Source organism: Agelaius tricolor, unplaced genomic scaffold (assembly GCF_023055355.1).
Source record: "Agelaius tricolor isolate 1412-34295 unplaced genomic scaffold, bAgeTri1.0.p SCAF_2, whole genome shotgun sequence".
In the NCBI taxonomy this organism is placed as follows: domain Eukaryota; kingdom Metazoa; phylum Chordata; class Aves; order Passeriformes; family Icteridae; genus Agelaius; species Agelaius tricolor.
The window spans coordinates 66894652-66911213 of NW_027269262.1; the positions used below are offsets into that span (position 1 = coordinate 66894652).

General features: G+C 38.6%; 1 protein-coding gene across 1 annotated transcript in view; it reads left to right on the forward strand.

The window, feature by feature from the left end:
- ZBTB10 (zinc finger and BTB domain containing 10) overlaps nt 1-11248 on the forward strand; it is a 31877-nt gene extending 20629 nt beyond the window's left edge. The window contains exon 5 of the mRNA XM_071421329.1: nt 2165-11248. Within this exon, the coding sequence (XP_071277430.1) occupies nt 2165-2470 (306 nt within the window). The 3' untranslated portion in view covers nt 2471-11248. The remainder of the gene's footprint in view (nt 1-2164) is intronic.
- The last annotated feature ends 5314 nt before the right edge of the window (nt 11249-16562 follow it).

Consider the following 16562-nt stretch of genomic DNA (forward strand, 5'->3'; position numbering starts at 1 on the left):
GAACATCACATCTTGGTCTATAATGCTGCATCACTGTTTTCTGTCAGGGCACCCTGTTAATTCAGCAATTGCACAATATCTTGAGGTAGTTCTGAAATGTTTATTTCACAACTAGACAAAGCTATAGTACTGTATCTGCTTTAAGATTAGGAAAGAATGAAAAAGATCTGATGCAGAAAGTAAACATCTGTCTGACTTACATTCTGCCAGTACCACAACCAGGAGTTCAGCTTACCCTGTTCTGTGCACATTGCATAACTCGGGATTTGATTTGAGTACTCCTTTATCTGAGGATCCAGAAAAAGTTTTAACTGTCTTGGGTATTTTGTAGGTGCTTTGTATCTAGTCTATAATGAAATTAAGACTCCATTATAATATATACAATATAAAATCCAAGGGGTGTTTTTGGGCAGTAGTAAAAGCAAGATCATGGTGGTGGTGAGAAAATAAGAACATTTTTCCAAGCTGTGATTTTAAAAATTCCCCTTATTTTGCAAGATGTTTTGTAGATAGCTAGAAAAGGTTAGTTAGCACATGGAGTGGGTAAATTGCACTTCTCCAAGGTGCTGCACCTGGGCTGGGGCAACTTTCAGTATCTATAAGAGGCTGTTGGGTGAACACAGCGAGAGCAGCCCTGCTGGGAAGGATTGGGGGTGCTGGTGGGTGAGAGGTGGGACATGAGCCACCAGTGTGCTCTCTCATCCCAGACAGCCAAAGGTATCCTGGGCTGCATCCAAGGCAGTGTGGACAGCAGGGTGAGGAAGGGCATTCTGCCCCTCATGAGACCCCACCTGGAGCACTGCATCCAGCTCTGGGGTCCCCAAAACAGGAAGGACATGGAGCTGTTGGAGCTACTCCAGGGGAGGGCTATGAAAATGATTGGAGGGATGAAGCATATCTCAGATGCAGAAAGGCTGAGAGAATTGGGGCATTATTGCCTCATTGATGGCCATGCTCCTTCCTTTGTGGCTCACCTGAGAAGATGGCAGCAGTGGGAGTTAGCTGGTCTGCCAAGAAGAGTAGAGTGGGACTTCAGTTTTCTGTCCTGCATTGTTTGACCAGGACTTGTAGCTGAAGACTTTTTTCCTCCAGGAAAGGAGATGAAGTTGGACAATGTGAAAACAGCTGTGGAGTGAGCTCAGTGCAGTTCTGTGCTTTAATTGAAGTGTTCTTTCTCTGACAAAGTCAGAACACTTTTTTTTCTGGATGTTTTTCCCCCCTCCCTTCCCCTTTCAGCTCAACGAACCTCAAACATTCTGCCTTGTGTGAAGTATTATAACAAGTCTAGAGGCTGAGGAAAGCACACGTCAGCTGTACAGACTATACAGCAGAGCTGAAGTAACTATTTGTATCATGACCTAATTTATTTTTCCCCTCATTTGGGTGGTAATTTCTTTTATCTAAAATTGCAACTTTTTCAATGGGACTTCAAATTAGATATTCAAGCACATAAATGTAATCTGTTGTGGGAACACCAGATAGAAGAAGAAAGTCTTCAACTTCATTTTTTCATAGATAATAACTAATATACATGGTTGCTGAATTCAGTTACTTGTACAAGCAACATACTTCCAAATTCAAAATCAAAATTTATGGTTAGTAAACAGCAGCCTTCTAATTTTACACACAGACTCAAATACAGGACAAAAAACTTACCTAAGCAACCTGGAAAGTTGATGTTAATTTTAATAGTGTTGGGAAGGAGAAGTCATGGAAGAAGAATTTTGCTCTTTGAATTCTTGAATATAATAACTCTTGCTTGTTCTTAATATTTCTAGAATTTAAAATTGTAAAAAGCAATTTTCTAAACAAACTGTCTTGTGTGTGGTTGGAAGGGTTGGTGCTGCTCTCATTGCTTCTGAGTCTTGCTCTGTACCCTGAGGAGATGTGAACTGAACACTCGCCTGTGTACAGAACAGGTGACCTGCTGAGCTCCAACAAAGTGGTTTGTTTGTGGGCAGTAGCTCATATCTGTTGAGGAATACATAAATAGATCTTCAGTAATCCTTCCTTACTCTGAATAGTGTTTGGTATCTTTTGGAAAAGTTAAAAATAGGAATTTTTATATTAATAATTATTATTGTTGTTATTAATAGTTTTCTAGTACTATATGCAAACGTAAGTGATATGCCTATATTCAGCTGTTAAAATTTCTCTTCCATAGGTGCATAAAAAGGATAAAAAGTACAAGTGTATGGTGTGCAAGAAGATTTTCATGCTTGCAGCCAGCGTTGGAATAAGACACGGCTCACGACGTTACGGAGTTTGTGTAGACTGTGCAGATAAATCTCAGCCTGGAGGGCAGGAGGGAGCAGACCAGGTGCAGGACACAGATTTCCCTAGGGATGAAGAATACGAAGAGAATGAAGTGGGAGAAGGCGATGAGGAGCTGGGTGACGATGTAGAAGAGCAGAATGAGCAGTCTCGATGGGATGAAGGCGGGGAAGTCTGTATGCCTTTAGATGACTGACAGAGCACGAGACTTCAGGGCGCTGCAGATGGACACTGTACGGATTGACTGCTTGAATTCTTGAATACTGAAGGCTTGCAAAATATGGTACAGGCTGGATGGTAGTTATGTTGCTGTGAAAATGTAGGGTCAAAGCCTTATAGCAAAAAAAGGATTATTAATTTTTTTATGATATTTGCACAGGACTGTACAGCATACAACCGTTTGGTTGAATTATACAGAGTCCTCACATCTACAGTCAGTTATCAAAAGAAAAATGTATTTTTTATTATTTATAGGCTATAGCTACTTGGGTCCTATTCAGACATAGTAGTAACTGTAATTATGTTACACATTCATGTACCTGTTAACATGAATGAAGAAAATTTGCAATTTGGTATGGAAATACAAAGACAGCTTTCCCAAATCCACTCGTACTTTTGTCAGCGAGTCAGTGAAGCTAATTTGGGCTGGTGGCTCGTTTTCCACAAGCATGTCTTTGCCATACAAACCTTACCTCTCCTGTAATCTGATAGGTGAAAGCCAATCATTTAAATATGTGTCACAGATATTGCCAACACCATATTGAAATTTGGGTTGAAAACTTTTGGCTCTATGCTGGCAGGTGCTATGGGTGATAAGCACTGGAGAAGTTTTTAATGGCATTAATTTAGTGTCTGTTTTTAAAGAAGGTTGCTGTTGATTCATCAGTTTTAAAACGATAATGCAGAAGAAATGACCAGTAATGAAATAATAGACTGATCAGAGCATGGGTAACTCTTGTGCCACTTAGTCAAAAGAGACAGTCATGCTAAAAGGTATCTGATGTAATAATGTTTCTTCTCTCTTCTAAGGCTCCCCTTCTCTCAAAATTTTTTTTGTTTCCCTGGTGTATACCTCAGTCCCACAGAATAAAAATGCAAGGAATGGAGAAAGTGTCATATTAAAACAACTTTTTGGTCAATAATTTCTTACTTGTCCGTTTTTTGGCTAGTTTGTGATATGAATTGGACACTAGGCTATTGTGCCCATCGTTCATCATTGAACACAAACTATTTTTTATTCTTTTGTACTTCATGGGTTGTTGTTAGTATTTAATATAAACAAACTACATTTACCTTGCTCATTTGCTGGAATTTTTTTTAAGAAAAACAAGAAGTCCAAAGGAAAAAAATGCTCTTTGAGTTATCTACTTTTCAGGAGGATATGCTCCCTATGCTCTTTGTTTCAGATTTTCTAGGAGGCATTGAAACTTGAATTTTTGTAGCCACTTTTTTTTTTGGGGGGGTTTTTTTTTCTTTTTTTCTTTTTGTTTTGTTTTTTTTTTTTTTTTTTCCTAAGCTTGTAATATTGTACCAATGATTTCAGGCCCCTTTCATAGGGAGGGGAGGGCATTACACCTTCACCTTAAACTCCTCTGTGTTGTCTAGCCTAAGGCAAGTTAATTCAGGCAATCATTGGAACAATAAGTCTGATGTACTATTATGTCACAGTGAGTAAATATGCAGAGCATTTGTCATGACACGTAGCTAGGCCAGTGTGACAGTACTGTATAAAAAACTATTGAGGGTCACCATATTTTTCAACTTTGTTTAATTTTAAAATGAGTATATTTTTTCCTATTTTATGTCAGGTAACTAAATTATGGTAGTTGTGTGCATAATTTGAATTATGCTTTGATGGACAAAATCTTACTGGTGCTCCATCTGATCAAAGTTGGTATGTATTTAAAGAGACAAGCTTTACTGTTGTCCATAGAACAGTAACATAATGTTAACACATTGGTTTTGCTGATGGAAACTGAGATGATAAGTTTGAGCTACAGTTATATGGGAATTAAAATGCTTTTTTTTATCATCCACTTGTTTCATTGGTAGTTTCCACATCATTGTAATCCTGACATGAATAGTTTTTTGGGGAGGGTGGGAAGGGCAGGGTACCTTTTTTACACTGAAGATTACATTTTATTCTCATTGTTCTAGACTGAAATGAGTAATGTGTAATTCTGGTGGGGTCCAAAGTAGAAATTAGTTGGGCAAAGATGATATGAATGAAAAAGTATTTTAAACGTTAAAGTAATGTTCTGCTTTGTGAATATGTAAGTATAGCATAAAGATTTTTCCATCCCATTTATCCCTTTTAAAACCATAGTTTACAATTGGTAGATCTGTCTATATATATAAATATATATATATCTGAAATTCACCTAAATCTGCTTTATTAGAATACTGCTCACTTAATGCTTAGAAACTGGACCTGGCTCTACATTCTTAATGTATTTTCCTTTTTTTTTCCCTTTTGTTTTGTTGGGATTTTTTCTTCAAGGTATGAACTTATTCTCTTGGAACTGAATCTTCTTTTACTACTTAAATCATTTATGTATATCTGGTAAATTATGACCAAATTTGTTGTTAGACTGCATTACAGTAAATTGAAATATACACTTGGTACACTACAGAATTGTTGTGCTTTTGTTCTGGTTCTGTTTGGAAAAGCAGGCCTTAGTAAACATTTGTGTTATTTATAATATAACTATTCAGTTATTATTCAATGGCCTTAATATTCTGTTGCATTGTGACAATCATAATTTCCTTGGTAAAGCTTAACTGCTTGCTTTTACAAGTTGCATGTAATTGCCCATTGTAGGTTGGAGAGAGAGGGTGATTGTCTCTAGCAAATGGTGTGAAATACTTCAGTAAAGGTCCACTGTTCTTGTCTTGGAGAACCATAGGAATTCAGGTGCTATCTCCAGTCTGGCTTTTCTGAGTTGTTTTATTTAGAAGTTATTTTAAATATGTTAGCTTGATTTGGTATAGTTCTAAATTAATAAAAAAAAAACTTCTGAAGAATTAGTTCTTGAGAGACAGCTCAAGTTTCTTCACTATTATAAGAATTAGGAATAGATTTCTCTTTGTGCAAGAAATTCTTTCCCTCAAGAAATGCTGAAGTTGTGCTGTAGTAACACAGTAATGGATTTTGTCTGTTTTGAGATTTTTTTCCATTTTAAAATAAGACTGATGCCCTTAAAATGTCATATTTATCAAATGAAAAGATATTCAGTCTTTCATTTTGTCCACTGATGAAATAATTCTCAACCCAAATGTCTGCAATTTGTGTATTTGGGCAATGCCACACAAGTAGTTTTATAAAAAGAATAATGTCTGTTATTAAAACAAACAAAGTTTGTCTGATGTTGGGATTCCCCCTTTCTGTGAGCATTTTTGTTTGCTTTCTGCTCTCTTCAAGCAGTAGTGGGCATCTTTTAGAGATAATCATACAGAGCAGTTTCTGGCAGGGCACTGTGATGCAGGACAAAATTTTAATTAGTAAGTAAATTCCCTTTAGATTCACAAGTAGAAGTTCTGGTCCAAGTAGGTCAAATGATGTAAGGAAGACACACAACAAAAAATGTGTTTGCCTTTTGTCAATGTTACTGTAGTGCATTAGAAAGCATTTTCCAATTGCAATGACAGATGCATCTTGCAGGGAAAATGGCGTTTTCCAATTACTTTGACAAATTTTGTGGTTCAGCTTCCAAACAATCCTCTAGTAAAGTCATCTCTGCTGTGAAACCAGTTTTGAAAACCAGAAGTTGTATTTACTTGTCAGCATGCATCCTGAGAAGTATGAGTTGCAGCTACTTGTTCCCATAGTGCACACCTGGTTTTTGAGATGTGTAGCTTTCTGCAAATGCAGTTTTCAGGTATCACTACATGTCACTACTTTCTCCTGACAAGAATCAGCATTATCAAGTGAAGAAACGTTGGGGCCAGGACACTGGCATGAGGTATGCTGCTAGTTGTGGGTCACAGCAGTAATGCTGTTAGCAGAAGATGCTTTCCTTCCTAGCTTTAAGTTGGTAAGGCTTTTAATAGGATTTGCTTTAATGAGGCCAATCTCAGTTGTTAGCTTGCTTTTAAGTTGTGTTTCACTTGATTTTTCTTGCTCTTGCCACCCAGTAACACAAGTCTCCCACCGCTTCCAAAATACTTTTGTAGTCTGCTGATTCCACATAGATGCAAAATTCACTTTTGGAAGTACTGTACCTTGTTTGCTGTTCCTTTTCTACTTTGTTGTATTTAAATGGCTTTAGAAACTGAAATGAAAGCAAGACAATTGACACCACCACCAGCCCGAAAAACTTGTGCCAAAAGAAAAAAAGGAGCAAAATGTGGAGTGCAATGTGCTAAGAAAAAGGCTGTTTTGAGTTTGCATTGTTACAACTCCTCTGGTTTGTTACTTGAATGTTTTTGACAATTCACTGTACTTTTCTCTAGCACTAGTTGGTGACCACCTTCTGATGAAGCTATGCAAGAAGCCCAGTTTTGAGTTTATTCAGTGTCTTCAGAATGTGGTTCAGGCTCTGCAGAGGTAGTAGCACTGAGTAGCTTTCTGTAGATATTTTCCTGTAGATCCTTCTGTTAGCATCCCTCCTCACTGTGTGATCTGTTACCCAATTTTTATTTGATAAATGTTTGCTCCTTTGCCTTTTATACGTTTTAATAGCACATTACTGTGCATTGCTGAACAGTATGGTAAAGGTTAAATATTGACACAATGGATTAAGAGAAGTAAGTTGGTTTTCACTTAGGATCTTTTAACAACCCTATAATAAAATAATTCCTATGTAATGATGAAAATACAGGTTTGAAATCCAGGGGAAGGGGTGTTGCTGAGCAGAACCCTTTAACATTAAAGATTCCATGTATAATTCATGGGTTGTAAAAATAATTTTATGTGGGAAAAAACTTAAAACTACACTAGAAAGATCATTAAACTTGAAAATAAAATTGGCTTACAAGTACTTTGTATTTGACATTATTGCAATTTGAAGTGAATGTTTTAAATAAGCTATACATGTTTCTTACCTGAATCAATTGGGTTAGCCACTTCAGGATACAGATAAAAGTAACTTCTCACTAACATTTTGGTGTGTAAACATAACTTCAAGACTTCTAATACTCTGTGCACCAGTCTTTAAGTTACCATGCTGCAAATAAATTGAAGAAATAACCATTTTGTTCTATTTTTCTGTGCCTTGCCTCTTCACCCTCCACAAGCAGATGAAGAGAGATTTCTTTGGATGGCTAAGTGTTAACATTTAATACTAAAAAAACCCAACAACTTGCTGAAAATAATATCTGCTTCTGACATAGAATAGAATTTGTAGAAAATAGCTGTTATTTTAAGCTGTATTTTTAAACTTCTCTCATAATAATGCAGTTTTAGACATACATTATTATACCACCTTAAAGATGACTAGTTTCCAACAAGCAGAATTTAGATAAGGTGGTTATACCTAAAACTGGAGTTCAGACAAACTACTGCAAAGCTGAGCAGGTCACAGATGGGGTACTTCAGCCCCAGGGTAGTGCATAGCAGAAGGTTTGGATCCCCTCAGAAATGCTGCAGTACTGGGTGTGCTCAGAGGCTTTCTCCTGCTGTTTCCTTTCCTCCCTCCAGCTCCACCAACCTAAGAATTTTGGAGCAAGTCGTTTCAGCTGGATTTATCAAAAGCTTCTTGTCTGAACAATTCTGGATACATGTTTAAACTGGTGCTTTGGCTTCTGTTATCTTCTAAAGGTGGGTTATTTTTGGTAGATTGTACACAAGTGGGTTTCTTCAGTTAGATGATCATCCCTTTGGGTCTTTGAAGGGTTTGAACACTGAAATTTTCTGTTTGCCCTGTAGAGAAAGCTTTAGGTTTGATATCATGGACAGGCAAGTCTGCCTGTGTGTCTTGGCTGGGATACCAGGGATTACTGAAGACCAAAGGCCTCTGTCCAGTTAGCTTTTCCTATTCCCTGGATCTGCACATCTGATTGTACCTAGAGCATGTGAGGAAATGGTCTCATGGGGGACTAGAGCTCCAGTTTGGGAAGAGTCTGGAAAATAACTTCTAGGCCATTGAACAAATAACTTCAGCATTATTTTTAATTGTCTGAATGGTGTTTCTCAGAGAATTGTCTTTAGACTTGAATGTATTTTAAGATTGTTAGTTGAGATACAGTAATGTGATTTCTTTTTGGTTAGATGTATATGGATGATTATATTTTGTTGAAATATGTTAGGAAAGAGCTTCAGAGTCCACAGAACAGTGTTAACTCTGTAGCTAGAAAGAAGCAGCTGCAGAAAAAGTATGTTTGTTAGAATTCAGCAAATTCAATCTAATTAGGTAAGAATTAACATTGAGACAGCAAGGAGCTCTAGAAGTTGAACTGCAAAGTGGGAGGGAGGGTGGTGGCAAAGCCAGTGCTGCATGAATGTAGCAGCTTTGTTAATGGGCCTGAAGTCTGGGTGCATTCAGCAAGGAAAAGGTGCTTATCTTGCAGCAGGGCTCAGTTGGTGTTGCTGTAAAACCCTTAACACTTGAAATGCTGGCCTTTAAAGGATAGACCTAACATCAAACCTTGAAGTAGTCAGCCTCCCTTTGGCCCTTTAGCTTGGAAATGCATGCAGGATTAACTGTTAAGAGATACCAAGATTATGCTGAGAAACAGGCATATTTTTTGATTATTAATTATCTGATATTTTCAGATCAAATCAAGAGGGTTTTTTGAGCATTTAAGTGATTATACCATTTCAATGCATTTATTTCCAGAAATTTATGCAGTAGAAGCATAATAGTAGTCCAGTTCTTTCAGAGATTTTATTGATATTGAATGCCAAAGCTATCAGCTTGACAAGAAATAGTAGCTGCATCCCACTTCTATTATCCTAAGATGCCTCTAGTGTGGAAGGGTTGCTTTTATGAGTCAGGGTGTGCTGCATTCTCCTGAGATACTGCCTGCATAGGTTACATCTTATTCAGAGCAGCCTTAAGTTCCTTCCTCCTGGGTTTAGGTTGCAAAACATTATCAGTGAAGAAGTGTCACAAAATAAATCTTACCTGGGAATGTTCTTCTTGTTTCACATTGCTGAAATGTAGGAAATAAATTTCTGAAGCATTGCTTGAATTGAAACATGTTTTAAGTAACTATTTTCCTTAAGAAATGCTGCTTTAGTGAGTGACCTGCCTGTGCTCTTTAGATGTTGTCATGCCATCTTTCTGCAAGTTATCTTCTGCATCCACTTGGAGATCACACTGCTGAGGTCATATAATATAATATAATATTAATATGTCTATACATTTTTTCATCTTTTTCAGAAATTGAGATAATTGAAAGAGGGGGAGTGGGAAGGTTTATTTCTTGCCTTTGAGTAACTGGAATTCAGGGAAATGCTTGCGTTTAAACCTTACTGAGATTTGATATGCCAAGATGTTTACAAGCTGCATAAGATATATTATATTACTCTGGCTAAGTTTGCAACAATTACCATTGCCATTTTCAGTCATAGTTTTTTCAGAACTATTGGATTTATCTCTAAGTAATCTTTCCTGTGATAGCTCTAAGATAATTTGCATCCATGGAGGATCTACTTGGTTTCTAGAAACAGTAAGATAGGATTTTGTAATGTTTACAGAGGAGTTGTCAGTAGCTTTCTGTTGATAATTATTCTGCTTTGGATTCCTCCTTGAATAGTGTTTTTTGCCTGGAAGATGTGGAAAGCAGCATGGTGACCACTATAACTGATAGGGCTAAAAAGCCCCCTGCAATCTACAAAAAAGGTGTATGTATGTATTTTCAGACTAGAAGCAGACTTCCCTTAGAATTTCTGACACCTTTCTCTGAAGCATTTTAGTTTTGAAACCAGCACAGTATTGTGAAGAAGCCACTAGTCAGTCTGAATGTGTGATTGTTGATGCTCATGCATCATTTAAATGAATAAAAGTGCGATCTGATAATGCTGAACACTAAGTGCAGTTGTCACTATTTGTGCTGCTTTAATAACCATGGCTATTGAAATGGTGTATGTGACTGCAGCATCTGATAGGACTCCTAAAGCTGTTTTGTTGCCTTTTGTGCTGTGACCTGCTAGGTAATGTTTGGGGGGTTATTTGCCCTGTTTGTGTCATTGTCCAAAGTAGATAATTGTCTTTTCCCTGAGATATTTCATAAAGCTGTCCTGAAGCACTGAGAAAATTGTTTTTCAAGAGCCAAAGTACTGGCATACCTGTGTAAATCTGTGGTGTTTCATGAGAATTATTGGAAGTTCCTGTTCTTTGATGTAGCTTTAGAAAAGAATCTAAAACTGAATGTGGTTTTAAGTTACCACATCAAATGATTTAACTTTAGAGTTTATTCATAGTGATGGATGATGACTCATTTCTTTATCATCACAGGATAAAATCTCAAACAAGTCTTCTCAGACACTCTTCCACCTGCTTGTCTTGCACCAGATACTCCTTTTTTCACTCCTCACTTGCTGGATTGCTTCAATTGAGCACATACTTATCTTTTCTGCACTTCCACTAGCTGGCTCTGAAGTGATTGTCTCTCTAGATATATTGCCTTATTTCCTTACTGTCAATGCAAAAATGCTGGAAATGAGTTTCTGTAGAAAAGAACTTCAGTGGAGTTAGGGAGATCTGGGTCTGTTCAGTACTCATAGCTGCAAAACCTACTTGATATAAAAAGAATAATGAAAATATTTGACATCAGTATCTTTTCTGCATTTTTTTCTGATGCTGCCTTGCTTTTACTGTTAATGAAGATCGTTGGCTTTCCCCACACCTCCTACAGGAGGTAGAACAGTTGCAGTAAATCTTTAGTGACTGCATCATGGACATTGGCCAAACAATTCTGCCTGTAAATTATCTGCAAATCTGGTGTATCCTGAATATTGCTAGCATTGTAGAACATTTCTTTGTAAGCAAAGTATTTGTAAGAAAACAAACAGTAACTTCTTAGTTTTGGATTTGGTGCCAGTGTTCTACAATGTTTTAGGTTATGCATCTTAAAATGCAGTTAGGGATTTTTTTTGTCACCAGGTTTTGGAGCTATATTGCACTAACTGTAAATTACTGCACCAGGTCATTTGTATTTCTATAACTTGATATTGGGCTCACAAAGCAACGTGTTTGATATCAACAAGAAACCTCCTGATTGCTGCACATGGAGCCTGCCAGTCACTTCTGGTATGAGGAATGGCAGGGAACAACTGAAAATATAGGAGAGGCAATCCTCAGCTTTGACACAGCATGGAGGAGGACCCCTGCTTTTTAGAGTTCCTTTCACAGTAAAACTACATGGAATTAGATTTATGTACTTTGGAAGGCGGAAGGACTGAGTCAGCCCGGTTGGAATTTGAACTTTTGTTGTGCTCGGGTGCTTCGATGATTCCAAGTCTGAGTTTACACTGCATCCCTTTAAACAGTGTACAAGAGCTTAGTGCATTGGAGCAATAGCTCTGCAACCTGTTGCTGCTATGTGCAGGGCAGATTTTGGGTTTAGTGTGACTTCCCAACTTAAAGGTTAATTATTTTTTCTATTGGTGTTTTTAATTGAGCATTTCAGAATCCACTGTTTGATACTCCGTATGTATTTAGTATTGAATGAAATTGATGCATAAAAGATAATATCTGCAGTGCATTTTCACATGCAACAGGGCTTTGTTTTTCATTTTGCAGTTACCAGATAAGCAAGCTGGAGCTCAGATTGTGTCCCTTTGTTCCTTCGAGGACCCTAGATCAGGATTTCCCTTTGAAATGCAGCTGCTCTCCACCTCTCTCAGCTGCTTTTCCTGTACCAAATCAAACATCAAACTTCTCATACCATGTTTAGCTTTACTTGGCAAGCACACAGTTTGAAACTTGGTATTTTTTACACTCTACATAGCTTCTGTCAAGAAAAGAAAAAAAGCAAGCTGTGTGTTGTTTTTCAGGTGCTAAAATAGAGATTGTTCCTGAACATTTGACCTCTCTGTGTTCAGGATGGCCAAAGGAATATCTTAATGCATGTAATATTAATTTAATGCCAACTTTGCCTTGAAGTAATGTCTTGTGGTTCCATGCTGAGGTGTGTGCCCTCAGGCACAGCTGTAATTATGAATAAAACATGGTACAGAATGCAGTTGTATTAAAAAATGCAGCAGATTTTTTGAGCAAGCAAAGTGGGAGAAATTGAGGTGTTGCAGAAGCTTGGGCTGCTGGGACACAAATGCCACCAGCCTTGTGACATGGACAGCTTTTCTGAAAGCTTGGTCAGGTCTGAGTTTGCTCTCCTGCCCAGAAGCAAGACTCACCCTCTGTAGTGTGTGGTTTTCTCCTGGGCATCATCCTGAAGGACAAAAGGCAAGTGCTCCAGTGCCTCCCCAGGGAAAAGGGTTATTATTTTGAGCTTGCTGCTATTTGGTTTGCACCCTTCTTTGATTGTTGCAGGGTAGGGTATGACAGTGTTGAGGCTTAGATATTTAGTAAACTCTGTCATGAGAAGTGGTTTATGTTCATCCTTTCAAATTTGACACCAAGCTCTCCCTTGCCTTTTAATAGAGTTGACACCTTATGTGGATGACTGGGATAACAGGCTCAGTATTGACACATTTTGTGTCAGGTCTGCACTAATCTTGCTCCTTGACACTTTTAGCAGCGTTGGTGATTGATGTGGTTGATTTGTTGGTATCCTGTGTTTTGCTGTTATCAGCCAAAAGCAAGGGGCACAGATGCAATTTCTGATTTAAGTCCTTTTTCTGATGTTTGCTGGCTAAGGTGCCAGTGCTAATAAGCTACTTTACTCTTAAGCTTTATCAGTTTGCTACTATTGTTGTTAAAGCCAAGGAAAGTACAAATCAGCCTTGTCACATCATTATGATGTAAAACAAATACTGGAGTTGGCACAGATACTGTAAAAAGGGCAGCTCTGCTGTTACTTGGGTCTAGCTTGTTTAGAAGTTACTGTACTCAGACCTCTTTTTTTCAGAATAACAGAAGTTGTTTGCTGAAAATTTATCTATGCCAGGTTTCTTGTGTAGTTGTAACCATTCTTTTTTGTTTGTTTGTTTCCAGCCAAGTGTAAAACAATTACAACCACTTTTTCTAGCCTTCTTTTCCAACCTCCTTATTTTCTTTGACCCGTTTTCAGAACTTTTTTGGCTTTCTTACTAAGTGTATAAATTCAAATGACATATTGTTCTGAAATACAACTTTAACCACATTCTCACTGAACTTGAAGACTGACATTTGGATCTAATTTTTTCACCTTGCAAAAGGGAACTGCAAATAATTACTCAGTTTAAAAAAAAAACCCCAACAACCAACAACAAAAAAACCCACAATACAACAACCACACCCTGGGGTTGGGAATTTCGGTTCATGTTCTTGAATATTTTGGGCGCTATCTGCCTGTTGATAATTCCTATCCAAAGGGATGAGGAGGCAAAAAAGATCATTTTTGCAACTGAAGTAAACTTGACTGTCTAAAACTGGTGCTGGGAGAAACAATGAAGATCTTCCATCCAGATCTAATTAGAACTTGACACAGCCCCAGTGCTCATCATCATTTCCCTGGGCTTTTTCTGGGATGACAAGAGAGACCAGAGGATTCGAGCTGTCCTGTAGCTCTTGCACGATCAAGGTGCAGACATTTCAACTTGTTCAGTGTATGTTTGGACAAAGAAAAGGTGCTGCTTTCCACTGCAGTCAAAGCCAAAGTAACTGCATCCAGGTCTTGAGTTAGTTTGGATCAGGAGGCCGTTCCTGAAGTTCTCCATCACCCCCACTTACCCACCTGTAGTTTTTATTGCAGAGCTCCCTGAACACTTCATTGAATTCCTTTTGGACAAAACTAAATGAAGACATACTTCAGGACTGTTCCTGGTATGCTCCAACCACAAATGCTTCCCTGTGTGTAGGACAAAATTAAAGCTAATTAAAGGAAATTTCCTTGAAATGTGCATAGACTGGACAACTGTTTTACATGTCTGCTTTTATGGGATCACAGCACTAACAGGCATAGGCAAATGGTGCTACCCTAGAGCTGTGCTGCTTTTGCTTACATTGACTCTACCAAAGACCAAAATGAGGGCATAGAATTTCATAACTTCCAGAATAATTACTGGAAAAAAGCAATTTACAACCCATGATAACTACTGGTGGATTTTCCTACCCAAGTTCTTCAGCAGTGTGATGCTGGGCAGGCTGGGAGTGAGAGGAGCATTTCTCTTCCTGCTGAGGAAGCAGTACCTGCAATCTTGCACGTCCTCACTTATTTTGTTTTGCTTCAGTATCCTGCTGTGGCTTAGGGTTTTTTAAATGAAGCTGAAACCAACAAAATGTCCTTAAATGTTATAGTCTTTACATTTCATTTTGGAGCTGTTCTGGTGCAGCAGTGTCTTTACTGGAAGTAGTGACTAAGGTGGGGGAAGTCACAGTGGTGAGAGCAGGATTAGTTCTCAGTTGTGGATGTGGTTTTTTGTGGCCTATTTCTAACATAGTGCAGGGGAAGAACTCACAACTACTCTGTCCTAGAGCTTTTCAGGAAACAATTCATGGGGTGTTGTAATGCCTCTGCTCTCATAGGGACTTCCAACATGCCTCTGAAGAATATTAGGGATAAATTGTTTGCTTATGCTTTGTTTGCTGAGCACATTGCTGAAGAAGGCTGTCTGGGCAATGGCTATTGCCACAATGGAAACCCTCACTTAGCCCTGTTCTGTGGCTGTATGGTGAATACTTGGAATTGCACTGACTGAACATGGGATCCAATAGTGATGCTTCCTTGTGCCCTGCATCATCATTTTGGTTGAGAGAGAGCAGCACAAGCAATGTCCAGGTGAGTCACACTCGCACAAGGAGCTGTTTGGGGTGGCCTGAGTGCCTGTTCTGGTTCTGTCTATAACAGGCCAGTTTGGGGAAGGTGGACAGAAACAATTGCAAAATTATTTGTAGGCATGGAACTAAAGCTGATGAGATTCAGCAGCTCTTTAGGCTCCTGATTGGACCTGCCTAGAATACTTTTTTTTAAATAAATCTCTCGAAGAAAAGCCGAGTAATCATTGGCTTTTATGTCCTGTCCCTTGGCTAAAGTACCATTTCTAAAACTAAGTAATTTCCTTCTTCTTCTGGGAGTTGCAAGGTTGGGTCCTAGAAAGGACAAAAAATTACTTAAGGTATTTTGACAAATTGTCACTTAGCACAAGGGAATGCATTTATATAGTGCAGAACTTGTTCAGAAACCTTCTACTGTCTCTCTGTCACGTTAAGTGCTCACAATAACGCTGATTGTAAGCTTTCCTCAGTCTGATTAAATCTTCATCACACTTGTAGAAGCTACATTTTGACAGGCAGTCATTAATGTTTATGAAGCACGTTGAGAATGAAAAAGATGACTGGTAATGTGAGAAGCTAAGCTGCACTTGATTGTTCTTGTGCCCATTGCTCAAAGTACAATTGTGTTAGCTTGGAAACCAGCCATTGAATTATTCTGACGTCACAAACATCACTAATCAAACTCTCATTGATCATGCAAATTGGGAAACTTCATCAAGCAGGTTTCATAGACACATTTTAAACAAGTTGGGCACTTCCAGAGATCAGATTGATTGATTGTCCTGTGATAATGCAGGCAGGCAGCAATCCCACCTCCCTGATGGAGGCTGGAATGCCTACAGCTCTAGGGAGCCAGTTGCCACCTTTTGCCCGGCAAAGACAGTGAGGTTGGCATGGAGCAGGGGGAAAGGGATGGCTTTGGGGTGCAGGATTCAAAACAGACTGTGGGTTTGTTCCTACCTGCACAGTATTAATGGATACAATTTAAAGATAACTTCCTCCCCTACAGCTGTCTTCCTTCCTTTTTAATAGCCATTTGCAATATGTCACAAAGTGTTTCAGTCAGGGAACTGATGAGGTGCCCTTTCCATTTAATTTTTTTTCCCAGCTGATGTGGCCCATCTGTTAGGTGTGACTCAAAGTGGTGAGCAGATGTTGAATTAATTGTGGAAGTGTCTGTTACCCACCAGGATTAAAAGTGTTTGCCTTCCAAAGATGCTGGTCTAGGGTGAAACTTGGATTAAGCAGGACAAACAGTATTTTTGCTTCTCTCAAATGGACCTGATGCAAATACAGGTCCAGGGGATGAATTCCAATCCTATATTTGATTGTGGCAATTGCTGATTGTCCTGTTGGTGCCTTAGTTTCAGGAAAGAGCAGTTTGGGTTTTTTTTAGGTTCTGAGTTCCTATGTCACAGCCCCTGCCCTCCAGCCTACTGCAGCAAAAGAGGCACACCCTCAGTGGCT